At 37.4% G+C, this 16,316-nt stretch overlaps 2 protein-coding genes across 4 annotated transcripts in view; both read left to right on the forward strand.

The window, feature by feature from the left end:
- Nucleotides 1–11,373, forward strand: part of LOC122646811 — a 35,296-nt gene extending 23,923 nt beyond the window's left edge. For 2 of the 3 annotated variants that reach the window (XM_043840411.1, XM_043840412.1), the window contains exons 9-14: nucleotides 2,593–3,796; nucleotides 4,088–4,438; nucleotides 4,867–5,104; nucleotides 7,461–10,138; nucleotides 10,218–10,369; nucleotides 10,853–11,373. In XM_043840411.1, coding sequence (XP_043696346.1) covers nucleotides 2,593–3,796; nucleotides 4,088–4,438; nucleotides 4,867–5,104; nucleotides 7,461–10,138; nucleotides 10,218–10,369; nucleotides 10,853–11,210 — 4,981 coding nt within the window. In that variant the 3' untranslated portion in view covers nucleotides 11,211–11,373. Of the gene's footprint in view, nucleotides 1–2,592; nucleotides 3,797–4,087; nucleotides 4,439–4,866; nucleotides 5,105–7,460; nucleotides 10,139–10,217; nucleotides 10,370–10,848 lie in introns of all 3 variants that reach the window. The other variant, XM_043840414.1, reaches the window with a different exon arrangement.
- Nucleotides 11,374–14,257: 2,884 nt separating this feature from the next.
- LOC122646815 (microsomal glutathione S-transferase 3-like) lies at nucleotides 14,258–15,243 on the forward strand. The gene is made up of 4 exons (XM_043840419.1): nucleotides 14,258–14,478; nucleotides 14,575–14,647; nucleotides 14,767–14,936; nucleotides 15,048–15,243. Exons 1-4 carry the CDS (start codon nucleotides 14,363–14,365, stop codon nucleotides 15,121–15,123), a joined length of 435 nt encoding a protein of 144 aa, XP_043696354.1. The 5' UTR covers nucleotides 14,258–14,362; the 3' UTR covers nucleotides 15,124–15,243.
- Nucleotides 15,244–16,316: the final 1,073 nt, after the last annotated feature.

Genomic DNA, 16,316 nt, shown 5'->3' on the forward strand with positions numbered 1-16,316 from the left:
CGTCCAGGCTCCTTGGACACCTTGCTGCCATGTCGGTGTCGCCTTGATTTTCGACCCTCAAAAACACCATGTTCGCCTTCCCACCTTGATAACTATGGCCTGGTGGGGTTAGGGATGAGCACACGTCAGTGGATTTGGTTAGGCTGCAGCCTACATGGGTTCAAAATTTGAGTATATGTTTTGTTTTGTCTGCGGCAATGTTTTATGTTTCGGTTTCGCCCTTGGTTCCAGGCCACGAAACTGAAATATACTGAGATCTTGGCAAGATGATGCATTTTTTCCATCCCAACTCGATGGTGGGTTTCGGCGACCTTATGGCCAAGATAGGTCCTGAAACTTGACATCCACCCTATTTTAGGCCTTCTAAACACAATGGAAGCATTAGTTTTTACAAATTCAAACCCAAAATGGTACTTTGAATTCGGACCCTAGGTTGGTAGCATTACTTTCTATTTTTGTGTAATCTTTTGTTATTAGCTTAGATTTTATTTATCTTTAGTACCTTCTATTTTGGTTAATAGTTAAGATCTTAGTTAGTTGCTTTGTATAAATAGAATGCCCAGTTCTTTTCCTAGTTTTGAACACTAAAGGTAAAAACTTGGGACGACATATGGATGAACACAACCCTCCTGCTCAGTGCAACAGTGCCTCATCTTGGTAGCTGCATAGTAGAGCCTTCCATAGAGCTTGATTTCCTCCTTTTGTTCTCTCCTTTGTTTTCCGTCGATCATTTGGCCTTTTGATGCAATAAAAATGTTGATGGTCACATGGAGAGGGAAAAATATGTGATGCTTTTGAGAAGGAACTAAAGAAGACAAGTATTTTTATTTATTGAAGGAAGTGGATGCACTGAGGAGGGTTAAGAGCCTTTGGTTGAGGCTGAGATGATCTGCAGGGGATAAATTCTTCTTCATTGATCTCTCCTTCCTGATTTTGTGTCCTATGAGGGTTTTTGTGTACAAAATAACTCAAAAAGTAAATAAATAAAAAAAATAAAAACAGGCTTGCTCTTTATACTAGGGATTAATGTGAGGCTACTTGAGGATTGAATTTGTTTTTCTCGATTCCTTTTTTTTTCTTGTCCCTTCATTTCAAAGCCACTTAAAAAATAAAAATTATGTTTTTCGAGGTTTTATGGTCCACACAATGGTGACAGCTCAATGTAACCATGCATGGTTACAAGGAGAATATTCCCTTTTTTATCCTTGTTTTCACCCCTTGAGTCTCATATTTCTCCTATTTCTTTATTTCTGTATTTTTTAAACAATCTTAACCAAAACTCTTCATTTTCAAGATTTTGTCCTGGTTGCCCTTGAAATCGGAATGAAACATTGGGATTTTAGGAATCCTGAATGAATTTAAGACCTTGGTATAAAAAGACCACCCCCTAAAGGATAGATAGGGATAAATAGATCCACTGAACAGTATATACTTCTCCATAATTGATAATTTCTACAATGGCTAAGTTAGGAATGTTCTCTGTGTAGAGAGCAAGATACTGCTGAAAATGCTGGAAACACCTGGAATTCTAAATGTACACTGACTTTCCTTGTTCTATCCTGTTTAAAAACACCCAATGTGCCATTGCTTTCCAAGCTTTTTCTTAAATATGTGAACCACTTGCCATCTAATTTATGTTTTTCTCTCAATTATAATCATTAAAAGCTCCCTATGGCCTTCTGACCTAGTAGCTTAACCTTGCTATGGCCAGACTTATATGAGCATGCATCATTAAGTAGATAATCAAAGTAGGTATACTGTTCTCTGATGAATTATCAACACCCTCAGTCTTCACCTGTCATCTAGAGCTTTTATCATACCTGCTTAAGAGTATGCCAGGCTGTCTTATCTAGTGTTGCTGCTGTTTGAAAATATTTAGTCACATCGCAGTAAGTTTCATAAGATCTTAGAATATTAATTAAAGGTGACAGAGTGAATCCATAGCATATAATTCTAGTAGTTGTTGCATTAGAAAGTGTACTTCATATTTATGACGTATTGCTGATTGAATTGTTGAATATTAATTATAAATATATGGCATCCCCTACACTTAAAACTAAATGATGATTCTAATAGGTTATCTAAGCTTATAGTTTCTTGTCTCCAACATTCTGAACTAATACGAAGAATGATGCGCGAAACAATTCTTCTTGTTGGATGTTGTGGACAACTAATCATGTTAATTTTGAACAAATAAAGTTAACTGATGAAATAGTGGGTCCTTACAAATGACAGATGCAAATTTTAGCCTGTAGATTCAGATCAACTCAATGAAGCCTTATTCTAACTAAATGGGTCAGCTACAGGAATACTTTTTTATTATTCAATTCTATTTAAGTACACATCTTCCTATGGATAAAAAATTAAATGTATTTAGTTGGAAAAGTATTCAGTCTATCCATTTAGTTAGCCACAAGGTCCATAATTATGTCTACATGCAACCGAATTTCTCATTATTTATACTTTTATACATGATGTTATCATCTTATCTCTAATGTTCATATCATAGATCTTCTTGTCATTTCATAGAAAGAAATAGTCTCTGCATTGCAATGTTTCTATTTTCTAATAAACGATCTACACTGTCTGCAGCTTTATCTGTGGAGGAAGTTTTTCAGAAGCTAAGTCAATCGATATGCATGATATTGATGACATAAATGTCTCCAGGGATATTCCTGATTGTTTCCGTAATGTCCCACCTACTTCCTGCCCTCTAGTCATACCTTTTCAGAAATTTCTTATGATGCTTGATGCAAGCATGGAAAACTCATTTTTTGATAGATTTCGTGATGCAAATAAATTTTCGCTGGGTACAACTGGAACTTTTAATTCAGTTGCATTACAGGCCTTCATAAGAACAAAGGAGGTTAATTATGACAGGTTCAATTCATTATACTGGCCACATTTTAATAGTCAGTTAACCAAGATGTTGGATTCTTCCATAGTGTTTACTGAGATAATTTCCCACATAAAAGGTGGAATGTGTGCAGGCAGGGCAGAAGATGGTAGACTCAGCCGGGAGGATTATGCTGCCCTGTCTGAAGGCCGGGTGTCCATCTTAAATAGAGAAAGGAGAGAGGTAATTTATGATATATTTCTTGATTATGAAAAGAAGAAGCTTATGAATGGTGAGTTTGACTTGGCTGATTTAGTCATTGATCTTCATCACCGATTGAGAGATGGAAGCTATGAAGGTGAGGAAATGGACTTGGTCTATATTGATGAGGTTCAAGATCTAACCATGAGGCAGATTGCACTTTTCAAATATATATGCAAAAATTCTTCTGATGGCTTTGTTTTCGCTGGTGATACTGCCCAAACTATTGCCAGGGGGATTGATTTCAGATTCCAAGATATAAGATCACTGTTCTTCAAAGAGTTCCTTTTGGAATCAGCAAGTGATAGCAATGAGAGAGGGAAAAGAAGTAGCCAGCCACGTGTCTCGGAGATTTTCCATTTAAACCAAAACTTCCGTACCCATGCTGGTGTTCTCAATCTTGCACAGAGTGTGATTGACCTTTTATATCGTTTCTTTCCTCACTCTATTGATGTTTTAAGCCCTGAGACAAGTCTTATATATGGAGAAGCTCCTGTGTTGCTTGAATCTGGAAATGATGAAAATTCAATCCTAACTATTTTTGGCAATAGTGGACCAAATGCTGGAAGTATGATTGGCTTCGGAGCTGAGCAGGTCATATTGGTACGTGATGATTCTGCAAAGAAGGAAGTCTCTGACTATATTGGAAAACAAGCTCTTGTTTTAACAATACTTGAGTGCAAAGGACTTGAGTTTCAGGTGAGTGGTTGTTTCAATTTCCATCTCGTGAAACAGATGTCCCTTTCAGTGTCATTCATTTTGGATGTCTTCTAAGTTGGTATAACGTTTCAAATGCATACTTTGAATGCCTAGTTGGAGTACCCTTCCATATAGATCAGAGCATGAAAACTTTACCAAATAAAGTACTTTTTGTATGATTAATAACTTTGGTAGAATAGCTGAGATCCATGAGTATTTACTGAAGTTCATTGTTCAATGAGAAGGATTACTTATAATTGATAACTTGGTCCTTATTTTCTTCTATTGCAGGATGTACTGCTATACAACTTTTTTGGCACATCTCCTTTGAAAAATAAGTGGAGAGTTGTGTACGAGTATATGAAAGAACAGGATATCCTTGATCCCTCTTCACCAAAATTTCCATGTTTCAATGTCACAAAACACAATGTTCTTTGCTCTGAATTGAAGCAATTATATGTGGCTATCACTCGTACAAGGCAAAGATTGTGGATCTGTGAGAACATTGAGGCGTTGTCCAGGCCTATGTTTGATTACTGGAAAAAGTTGTGCCTAGTTCAAGTTAGGCAACTTGATGGTTCACTTGCACAAGCAATGCAAGTTGCAAGCAGCAAAGAGGAGTGGCGTTTACGCGGCATCAAGGTATAAAAGTTGACAATTTCACATTCTTTGCTGTCACTTCTTTTTGAAAGGGGGTAGGGTTTATCACCATTGGATAGCTTGGAAACCGTGTGGATTGTCTACTTTGACAAATTTGGTGGCCCATCTCAACCATATTATCTAGTTAACTTTTTCCTTGTTCAATGTAGAAAAAGTTAACTACATTGACAGGGAAAAAGAAAAAAAAAAGTAGGAAAGATTGACAATGATCCCAATCTTTCAACAGTGGTCACATTTCTCCACACGTCCAGAAGATCTATTGCAATAAGTTAATAAATCAGTCTGTTGCAAAATACCTTTCTTCTTTATTAATTTTCATCTTGCAATGATTACAGCTTGCTTGATAATGTGAGAGGATACTTTTGATCATCCTACCTTTACCATTTATATGAATTTTGGTTTTATTGCAGCTATTTAATGAGGACAATTTTGAGATGGCTACAATGTGCTTTGAAAGAGCTGGAGACACATACAGGGAGAAATGGGCTAAAGCAGCTGGTCTTCGAGCTGCTGCTGACCGCATGCATGGCTCTAATTCTGAAATGCGGCGTACTGCTCTTTTAGAAGCTGCAGAGATTTATGAAACAATTGGTAGAGCTGAGTCTGCTGCCAAGTGTTTTTGTGAGTTGGAGGAATTTAAAAGAGCAGGTAAGAATTTTTGTATTGATTTTGCATATTGTTCCTATAACAATAACAGAACCTGAATCTGACATAAGACAAGAGAACACAGCCCACGGTTTGAGAAGTGAGCATAACACTTAAACCGTGGGGTGGGGGGATGTATATAAAATAACTAAAGAAGCATTTAAAACCTGAAGACTGGGTCCACATCCCAGAACTGACTTAAGAACTTAAGAGTATTGCAGATAAAGACTATGACAATAATACCATTAAGATCGACACATACCCAAACCCATAAAGTCAACAATACATAACTTAACAGTTCCGATTGTACTTTCACCTCTTATATGTTTTTAGCCTTTTGACTATTTGTTTTTTCTTCGTATGACCATTTAAGAATTGGAAATTACAGGACTCACCATTTAAGAAATGAAAATTACAGGACTCACCCTTTTCTGTTTCCATCTGATATAGTTTAATGTGGAATCTTAAAATAAATAATTTTCCTGTACTCTGTTTTTTTATCATCCTGTGTTTTATAGTAAATATGTTAGGTGAAGCTACCAGAGGGCGGGCTTTGGTGCAACGTTAAGGTTGCTCCATTGTGACCAAGTGGTCACAGGTTCGAGTCTGAAACAGCCTCTCTGTGAAAGCAGGGGTAAGGCTGCATACATTATGACCCTCCCCGGAACCCCCATTGGCGGGAACCTCGTGCACTGGGTATGCCCCTTTTTTTTTAAATGTTAGGTTAGGCTACCCAATGGTATATCTTAATCTATTAATTTGTAAGACATGCCATGTGCACTATATGCCTCTTATGATGAGAGACCTTATCATATGTTTTGTGAAAAAATTAAAAGATGGAGAAGATTTAAAGATTATAGAAAGTCATGGAGGTATTCCTGTTTTTGCTTATTTTTAATTTCTAGTGGTAGGAGTATCAATAAAAAATGCACCATGAGTGGCATACACTGACAGAACATTTTTTATTTCATAGGTACCACATAGTCTTATTCTGTTTTTTGTTCAGAAAATTTAGTGCAGATCTAGAACTTGGTGCTGGGATCTTTGTTTTCTTTGTAGGCCCTCAAAAATTTTGAAGCAAGTATTTTAATGTTACTCATCTTGTTCTGTTTAAATCACATTATTGCTTACCAGATCTTCAATTTTCTCCATAGAGTTTTGTGGCCTTTCTCAGGATTTCAACTACTGTGAGGATCTCAATTTGTTAATGCCTCCTCCTTATATTAATATTTTTTATTGTCTCAATTCCCATATGAAATGCATAGCAAGCAAAAAGAAAAATAGCTATCTCGGAACAGCATTCCTAGATTGAAATTAATTATATTAAAAATTTGTTAACATATGCAGTTTGCTGTAGTAGTTCAAGAAAATAACAGTACCCAGGTAGGAATACCTAAATCTAGCATTCAATTGTGAAACACCCATTACTAACATGATTTGCTTTAAAATTCCAAGCTGATGACATATATCATTTTTTCTCTTTTTTTCTATCATAAATTCAGCAGAACCTGTTCTTGCATAAGAAGTTTCACTATTGTGGTACTAATCACTAATATTGGGTCAATTTATCTTGGTAAGAATTGAAACCCATTATCATTTTGAAGTCTTCTGAATAACTGTAGTGTCTGGCTTACTCATTGGCATTGTGGCCATTTTCTGTATGCTGTACCATGGATTATTGATTCTCTGATGCTTTTCCTTTTTTATGCATTTAATATGATAAACATTTCCAGATTTGAAAGGCAAGAATCTATTTCATTCAGTCTTATGTAAAGGACGTACGCAATGCATGAGGCTCCCTCCATTGCAGGGTCTTTGGAGGGGCAGATATGTACAAAGCTGTACCCCGGCTTCACGGAGAAACTGTTTCCCCATACCTGCTACCACCAGGTTGCAATGGAGCAACATTGCCATTGCGCCGGTATATTGATATATGAATATATGATGATACATATAGTTTCTAATTGGAAATTATATTGAGCTTTAGCAGCGACTGCCTAGCAATGGCTTTACATGTGGTGCATTTACATGATTTAAGAGTTTCTGCTAAAAACTTTGATCTTTCAAGGATTTCTTTTTTTTTTTTGGGGGGGGGGGGGGGAGGCGAGGAATTGTTGGTGGAGAATAAAGTATGAAGTATTGTTTGTCAATTGGGTTATCAAAAGAGTTTCTTACAATCATATCCTTTATTTCAGTTTATTGTAGGAGATATCTGATCTGTGACTCTTTAACTGCATTGTAACTAACCATGTATGCAAGCCTTATTTTATCTCTAACCAACTTTTGTTGTCCTTATTGTAGGAGATATCTGATCTGTGACTCTTTACGATGCTTATTTTGTAACTTCCTACTGATACAGGTATGATTTATATGGAGAAATGTGGGGAATCAAGGCTTGAGATTGCTGGCGACTGTTTTTCCTTGGCAAAATGTTGGAGTCTTGCTGCTGATGTATATGCTAGGGGCAACAATTTCTCAAAGTGCTTAGTTGCTTGCACCAATGGAAAACTCTTTGACATGGGACTGCGCTTCATTGAATGTTGGAATGAAAATTCAACTCCTGCCATTGATATGGTTGCAAAAAGTCAAGGATTGGATGAAATCGAACAAGCTTTCCTCGAGAATTGTGCAAGTTACTATCATGAGCTTAAAGATACAAAAAGTATGATGAAGTCTGTGAGGGAATTTAACTCTATTGATTCAATTCGCACTTTCTTGAGGTCACGGCATTACCTCACTGAGCTTATGCTGTTGGAGGAAGAACTTGGGAATTTTTTTGAAGCTGCCAGCATTGCAAAGCTGAAAGGTGATATTCTTTTTGAGGCTGATATGCTAGGTAAGGCTGGATATTTTGAAGATGCATCGAGGCTGATTCTCTTTTATGTCATTGGGATGTCTCTTTGGGGATCTGGAAGCAAAGGCTGGCCACCAAACCATTTTCTTCAGATGGAAAATCTCTTAATGAAAGCCAAGTTGATTGCGAAAGATAAATCAGAATTCTTCTATGGGATGGTCAGCGTGGAAGCAACCATATTATTAAACCAGGAGGGCAGCTTGTTAGAAATGGAAGAATCCTTAAGTGCTTCCCATGAATGCAGAAGTTTATTAGGTGAATATTTCTGTACTCGGAAGATTCTTGATCTTCATTTTCGGCCAGAACCCTCTAAATATGAGTGGGAACAGGAAGTCCTCCTGGATCAGAAGAATCATGTGTATAACACCATTTGCAGGAACCAGGTCTCTATTGAAACACTAGTTTATTTTTGGAACTTTTGGAAGGGCATGGTTGTAAACATATTTCATTACCTCCAGTCTATTGGATCACCCCTCCATAAGAATGAATATATGGACCATGGACAGCTTTGTTTCGATTATTTGGGTGTCCGAAAGCAGGAAAATAATCATGATATACTCCACCTTTTGCTCAACTCTGATGCATATTGGGTCAAGGAAATTGATGAAAGAACACTTTGGAGAAATGCGAACTTGGTTGGTCTCAATCTGAAGCAGTTTGTTTCTGCTGCTAGGAGCCACTGGTGTTCAGAAGTGTCCTTTATCGGTATTAAAGTATTGGAAAGACTGGAAGCCCTTTATAATTTCGCTAGGCGCAATTTTTTCCCAATATTTTGCCAAGAGATTGTTGTCCTCCACATGTATGAAGTATCACAATTTTTAGTTGAGTCAGACTTTCTGGTACGGAAACACCGGTTACGTGAACTTCAGAAGTTCCTTGCGTCATGTAGAGAGCGCTTCTTGAATATTCTATTCCCCCAGGACTGGAGGCAAGCAATGACAGAGAATTTGATTGCCTTGAGGGAGACCTCGCCTTTTAGGGATTTACTTAAAGATGTTATAATTGATAACATCAATTTGAAGGGTAGGCCAACATATGGGCAATTTGGGAGGGTGGTGATGCTGATCTTTGTATCTGGAGATCTAACAGATGAACTGTATCAGATGATCGCAAACCGATTTTGTGTGCAGGCGCCTTGGAGAGCATTCATTGAGGAGTTGAAAGAAAACAAGGGGTCAGGATTTGCACGGATTTCTCTAGTCCACAGGCTTCAACATGCTCTGGAAGATGCTTTCAGAGTGACCTGGAACATGGAATCTGACTATATGTCACCTCACTGTTACATATATCTTGTTGAGCGCCTTTTGTATTGGGCATCTTCTTGCCAAAGATATTTTTTCACAACGAAATCTTCTATTATTGAGTCGCTCGCTTGCCAAGAGTGGAATGCTAAGTCAAGCATTCGTCGGTCTACTGATGTGCATGCATCATTGGAAAATTCTTATGATTTTATTGCTGGACAAATCGCGCAACTTCTTTTTGACAAGCGCGTGACATTTGAATGGCTTAAGAAGTCCAACTTCACCGTCAAGGACTATTATCCAGTTTTTGTGTTAAGATTGATTGTAGTGATTAGTTTAGTTTGTCTTAACCGTCGGAGGCATTTTGGTTTACTTTATAAACTGCTAAGTAGGAATGACATTATCCGTGAGCTACCTCATGCATTCTATGGGATACTTCAGGGAAGACGGAAGCATAATTTTTCTTATGTGCTAGCTGAAGCACTTAAAACTATTGAGAATCCCCTTGTACTGATTTCAGGAGGTAATTGTACAGAAATTTTATGTTCAGATGCTATACATGTAGATATGGGGGCCATCCAATGCAGAGAGGATTTATTAAGAGTTTTATACCCTAAGAGTTTGGAAGATGTGGAAAGTCAAATTTGTTCTGTTGAAGCAGAAAGGATTATTTCATGTAATCAAGATCTTTCTTCAGAGAGAACTGATCAAAAGAATATTGCTGAACCTCCATCTCAGTCTAGGTTAGCTGTGAATGTAGATGAGGGGAACAATGTTAAACTTTCTTCTGCCGCTGAGTTAGGTGGAAAGGTGGATCCAATCATTGAGGGGGAAGATGAAAATGAAAAAAATGATCTGCAAATGATATATCAGCATTTTTGGAAAACTTTTGAAGATTATGGGAATGCTACAAGCTTGGCTTCTAAAATCCCACAGATCAAGGTATTATGTTTAAATGCATCCATGTTATTTATTTAATAGATGAAACGCGCATATAAATTGTTTCCTTTTCTTTTCCCAGGTGTCAGTGAAGGAATCTATTTGCATTATGGAGTTCGCTATAACCCAACTGGGGCAGAAGAATAACTATCCAAATGAAGATTTAAAATTGTTTGAAGAAGCAAAACACATGCTTGCTGATTTGACTAAGCTCTCCTTTGCTTTGGACATGCGGTTAGTTTCAATCTCTTCCCTTCGGTGTGGGTCTGGGTCTGGGTCTGGCCGGGTGGGCGGGTGTTGTGTGCATCCGGTCTTGCTTTACGCTACATCATTGCAGTCACCTTTTCTTGACTATGCTGTTTATTTGAATGGCTATTGAAATTGGTAATTTACCTCCAAAAGTGTTTATTAATCTCTTTCACAAGCTTTTAACCGAGTCTGGAATAGTTTGCTTGGTACATTAGCCTTCATTGTTTCGTACAGTTGTTTCATTCTGGTCTGAGCCTGAAACCCATTCAAGTGATTGACGCATTCAAGTAACGCCCAATGATTATTTTGCTTCATACAGCTCAACAAAAAAATTAACTACTAAACAAACAAGAATTTTATATCCAATGGTGCCGAAATAATTTTACTGGTTCATCAGTTTATTTGGTTGCTGAGGCTTTGAAATTTTCATTTCCTTCTGATTGAACATGTTTGATTTTTTTTCCCCAGTGATGAAGAGCTTAAGAATAATATTTCAACAATCGAAGAACTTTTTAGAAAGTTGAGTGAAAGGAGGTCAAGACTCGAGAATTTGTTGGATTCCCTGTTCTTGCAAAGTAACTCAGACACACTCGGTGAGGCATCACAGGATGGTGTTGCCTCAGGAACCCAAAATCACAGCAGCAAGGGAGAAGAAAAGAATGGCAAGGGTAAGAGAAATACCAAGTCCAAGAAGGGGAAGAAAAGGGCTTCAACTGAAAGTATTCCATCAGAAGCTGAAAAGACTAGCAAAAATGAAAAAGAAAACGAGAAGGGGAAAGGAAGTACCAAGTCAAAGAAGGGAAAGAAGGGCAAAAGAAAGAAGTAATTTTATGCATTCTTGCTCTCATTCCTGTTCCCTCTAATATGTTTTTTCCTTTTTTTTTTTTTTTTTTTTGTATATGTAGCTTTCATCAATGGCTTATTTGTTTGTAAATTTTTTTTTTTTTGGTAAATTCTAAGCAAGTTGAACCCCATCCTTCAGTTCTTTTTCTTTTTTGTATCTGCCAAAACAGGGATTTCCCAGTGTCTTCATGCAAACTTGGGCAGGGGCCAGTGAAATCTGTCTCGCAAAAATGTTCAGCATGAATGTTTCACCCTAGGAAGTCATTGAAATTTTAAAGTTCTGTTTGAGTAATGAAAAAAATCTCAGAAGTTTTTAAACATTTGGGGAGTGGGTAAGCTTTTGAAACTCCTAGCTAATGTTTAATTTAAGTTACCTAAGTTAACTTTGTGTGAAGGTGTCAACTTGAAAGAAGTAATAACTGCATATGTTCAGTTGTCATTATTCATATATTTGCAGGTGTGACTGTTCCTTTAACTTAGTAAAGTCCTTAATATTTCTGTAATTCCTAGGTTTCTGACCTGTTCGATGACTTCAGGAAAAAAAATGAAAGCCACAAGGATTCCTCAGTGTCTAATTGTTAAACCATATAAGACTTAAACTATTATTACCATATAAGGGTTTCTTGTAAGCCTATAGCCTCAGCTTCCCCTCCTAGTTGAATCTTAATCTTACCACAAAACTAGTATTATTTCAGATGCTCTCTCTGTACAATGATGGCAAACATGGAAGGTAACACAAATATAATATGTTACTGTTGATCTCTTATTCTTTGTAGATCATTAGTTAACATGTCTGATGGCTATTTCTGTAGTTGATGCATCTACAGTGTTAATCCAGCTACTCATCCTAATTCGAAAATGAAACCAGTCATAATGCCCAGATTTCTTTTCCTGTTTTCTCTCAGATGGATCCAACTCGGCAATTCAGGTATGATTTTCTACCATGTAGCAGGTATTGAGTGCATCCATCCCTACTTGTGTAAATTTTGAACCCAAACAAACCCCATCACATATCAAACAAAAGTGGATGAACATAATTAAAACTCATTTGCGATTCAATAATTTTGGAATTTGAATATATGAAATGATAATAAAAATTATTCAATACATGATGAACCATACAATTGAGTTTGGACTTTTTGAAATATAAGATCACGGAAGTGGTGAACCCCTGAGTATAATGTTTGTTTTGATTACGTTTTTTATAATCTATAAAAAAATAAGTAAATAAATAAGAATTGTGTCAGTGTCAAAACACCTTCTAAGAACTAATCCAACTATTGTTTAAAGTGCAACCCACATAGTGGCAAGTGATAAATAGTCAAGTGTTACATTTCGTTAGGCATAGGCATAATGACGCCTAGGTCCGTATATTCTTACACTACCACTGACTATGCAGTTTCTCCTGTTTCTATTCAACGGTTTGAATTTCCCACTTGGCATGCTGACACAAAGTTGGTGGAGGGTGGAGTGACGGAAAAAAATTACCACCTAAGGCGGCTTGTCCAAGGAACTCTAATCCATTCTAATAAAATTTGATGTGTTTTGTATAAGTTTGATTTCATCTGGCGAAGGGTTCTGTTTTCTTAATGGATATAAAAACCACCAAGTGGTAATAAAATGAGGCAAATAAAGAAAAGGAGAGGATTCATCTTAAGGTTCATAAATCCCTTCAAGGGTTTTAGTATGTTCTAAAATACCGTTTCTTGCTTCTCGTGAATTGGATCTCATTTACCGTGGACGGAGGGAAACTCAGTCCTATATATGTGGTTTGAACTGGCCTTACCAATATAGACTGTATCATTTTTTTGGGTTCAGTCATTGGTAGATGAGTTGAAAATCTAAATCTAAAATTTTACAAAAAATATAAAGATGAAAAATGAAAACTTTTAAAATACAACGAAATTACAATAAATGTGTAATAAACGGTAATTTTTTGTTTGTTGAAATGTAAATTTGCCTAGAATAGAATTACTAAAAATAGTAATAAGGCTCATGGTTGATCAAATCCATACCATGACTAATATACTTAACCATAATGAGATCGGTTAGGTATCAGTATCATGCAACGACGATACGTATCAGTCGATGTAATACTAATACCTTAAAAGGTTTTTTGGAAAAAAGTTCCCTGCATGGCCATCCCCAGACACATTGGGGATGGAAATGACCACCCCACCCCCATGAATGATAGAATTTCCATCCCAATGTGCCAACACGCAATCTCATTGGCTGCCGCGATCTCATGGCCTCTACGTTCCCATGCAGAAAACGATTCCCCAAAGGTTTAAACCATGCAATGAGGAGAGAAAGAGAATAGAGAGAGGAGCTGCTGCTGATACAACTAGGGCTGCAATAGGGTCGGGTTGGGCTGGGCTTTTTAAAACCCTAGCCCAACCCTGAGTCCCCGTAGTTGGGCCCAAGCCCAACCCGACCCTAAGTCAGGGCTTGAAAAATCCCAACCCTGACCCGCCCTTAGGGTCGGGCCGGGCTGACCCTATTTGGCCTTGATTGTGGGGTGGGAAAGAGATAGATGCATGGGTTGGGCTAGACCGGGGAGAAAATTATCAATTTTACATAAAATAATATTATAATAAAATATATTATAGCACTTATTACTTTCATATATAATATATTATGTAATAATGTGTGTGTGATGTCTAAAGTTTATGATATATATTATAATGTCAATCTATATTTTATAGTATAACTTAAACAGGGTCGGACTGGGCCGGGCCAGGCTTAGTCGAAGGCTCAACCCTAACTCGACCCGACCCTTACTTAGGGTCAAACATAGCCAGCCTTGACCTGCCCTCAGGATCAGGATATCTCAGCCCAGGCCCTGTTCGGGCTCAGAGCACGTTCGGGCCAACAGGGCCAAACTTGCACCCCAAGACACAACCAACGCCGGCAGCCCAAAGAGATTTTTCTCTTACGCACGTACTTATCAAACATGAGAACTAAAAATGGTTTTTTTAAGAAACTTCTGTTAAAAATAATAGAAAATGGAGAAAATCTAGACTTGCTACCCAAGTAAGTCGTCTCTTCCGACCTGATAAAAGGGCCCAAGCTACGGAGAATCGAGAAAACATCGAATTCGACTCTCAGATCAGAGAAGAAAAATCGAGAGAGAAAATGGCTTCTGTGGTTGATTTGCTGCCCAAGGAGTACGGCTATGTCGTTCTGGTGCTCGTTCTCTATGGCTTCTTCAATTCCTGGATGGCCTTCCAAGTCGGCAAAGCCCGGAAGAAGTAATCAACTCTTCCTTTCTCAAAATGAAAAGAAGAATTTATAATATATATTTCATCAATCAAGCAAAACCCTTTAATTGTTGTTGATTTTTACAGGTATAAAGTTTTTTATCCTGCCCTATACGCTGAATCAGATAACAAGGATGCCAATCTCTTCAACTGTGTTCAGGTTCAATTTCTATATAAAAAGATCCATCTTTTGTCTTAAATTTCATTTCTTTTTATTGGGTTTTCGATTTCATTTAATGGGTTTTGAGGATTAAATTCGATGGGGATGATGGGTTACAGAGAGGACACCAGAACTCACTGGAGATTATGCCGGTGTTCTTTGTATTGCTTCTGCTTGGAGGGCTTCAATACCCTGTAGTTGCAGCTGGGCTTGGCATTTTTTACATCGTTGGTCGATACTTCTACTTCAATGGCTATGCTTCTGGGGATCCCAAGAATCGTTTGAGAGGGTGAGTTTTTGAAATTTGAATCATCAGATTTCAAATCAAAATTGAGTTTTTGATTTTCTGTAAATGGGTTTGATTTTTATTATTCTTTCTGGGTTTTGTGGATTTGAACAGGGAATTCTATGCCTTATCATTGCTTGGACTTGCGGGTTGCTCTATTTCATTGGGAGTTAATCTTCTGCTTCGATGAATTTTCTGGAGATTAGAGATTGGGTTTTAGATTTAGGTTGGCTTTTTGACTTTTAAAGAGATGGAAATGTTGTGATTTGGGAGTGATTGAGGTAGTGGTTTGTGTTTGACGTTGAAATAAATGTTGGGTCTATGCTTTCGTCTTAGTGTCAATCTAAGGTTACATTCTGTATTAATATATTTTACTTTTTAGATTTTTGAATCTAATGTTGACTTTCATATCCATTTATTTAAATTTTTTTTATTTATTGACGTTATCTATCAATTTTTTTAGACAATTATTACAATAAAATTAAGGGCGATGTTCTCTGTTCGGGACCGCACAGGAGCAGTGCCTAGAGGTCATTTAGGGGGTGGGGCGGTTATTTTACCCACCTCCATGTGTCTGGACGCATCCTACACTCCCAGACACAACCATGTCTACAACCATTGAATAGGGATAAGAGGTCATGTATTATACATAATCATTCTCATCCAATGGTTGTAAGTAAGGTTGTGTATTATACACGATCATTTTCATCCAATGATTGAAAACACAAACATGCATCATGCACGACCGTATACAAAACCTTTTTGTCAAATTATAAACACAGTTGCAAGTAGTCAAGTATTAATGAATGATGGTTTACCCAAAAAAAAAAAAAAAAAGTATTAATAAATGATGACCAATAGTTTGACATTGTCTAAAATGTATTTTTTTTGTTATAGTAAATAGATTCAAAATGAGGAAAAGAACCACAACTGATTTCAATGAGAGGAGTCTCCAAAGCCTGCTAGAGCATTCGCTACAAAGCTGTCTTCTCTAAAACGTATAAAGGTCAAAAGTGCATGTGTGGCGTGTAGGTCCTATGTTGAAGTTTTCTTTTTTTGTCTTTTTTTTTTGGTGAAAAGAGGAGTATTTATTGAAACGTGTCCAACGCTCGGTATCGAGATTACAAAGATATGATAGCCAAGGAGAGGAGATGGGCCAGGATGTCCTACATGTGACGGACATCACCCTCCTTGCCAGGGAGTCCGCTGTGCTATTATTGAAGTTTTTTTTTTTTTTTTTTCCTTCTTTTGAGATGCAATCCATTCGGACACACGTGTACTTATGCATACGTACATACACGTGCACGCACGAACGCACATTTCGACACACGCACAAACACGCATGCACAGACACACACAGGCATGCATATGTGCATGCAGATG

Source organism: Telopea speciosissima, chromosome 11 (assembly GCF_018873765.1).
Source record: "Telopea speciosissima isolate NSW1024214 ecotype Mountain lineage chromosome 11, Tspe_v1, whole genome shotgun sequence".
In the NCBI taxonomy this organism is placed as follows: domain Eukaryota; kingdom Viridiplantae; phylum Streptophyta; class Magnoliopsida; order Proteales; family Proteaceae; genus Telopea; species Telopea speciosissima.

Excerpts from the sequence above, each read along its gene's own strand:
- LOC122646815 (XM_043840419.1), top strand. The coding sequence starts at position 14,363 with ATGGCTTCTGTGGTTGATTTGCTGCCCAAGGAGTACGGCTATGTCGTT. Across the intron at positions 14,648-14,766 it reads ATCTCTTCAACTGTGTTCAG|AGAGGACACCAGAACTCACT; the intron begins GTTCAATTTCTA and ends GATGGGTTACAG. Across the intron at positions 14,937-15,047 it reads CCCAAGAATCGTTTGAGAGG|GGAATTCTATGCCTTATCAT; the intron begins GTGAGTTTTTGA and ends GGATTTGAACAG.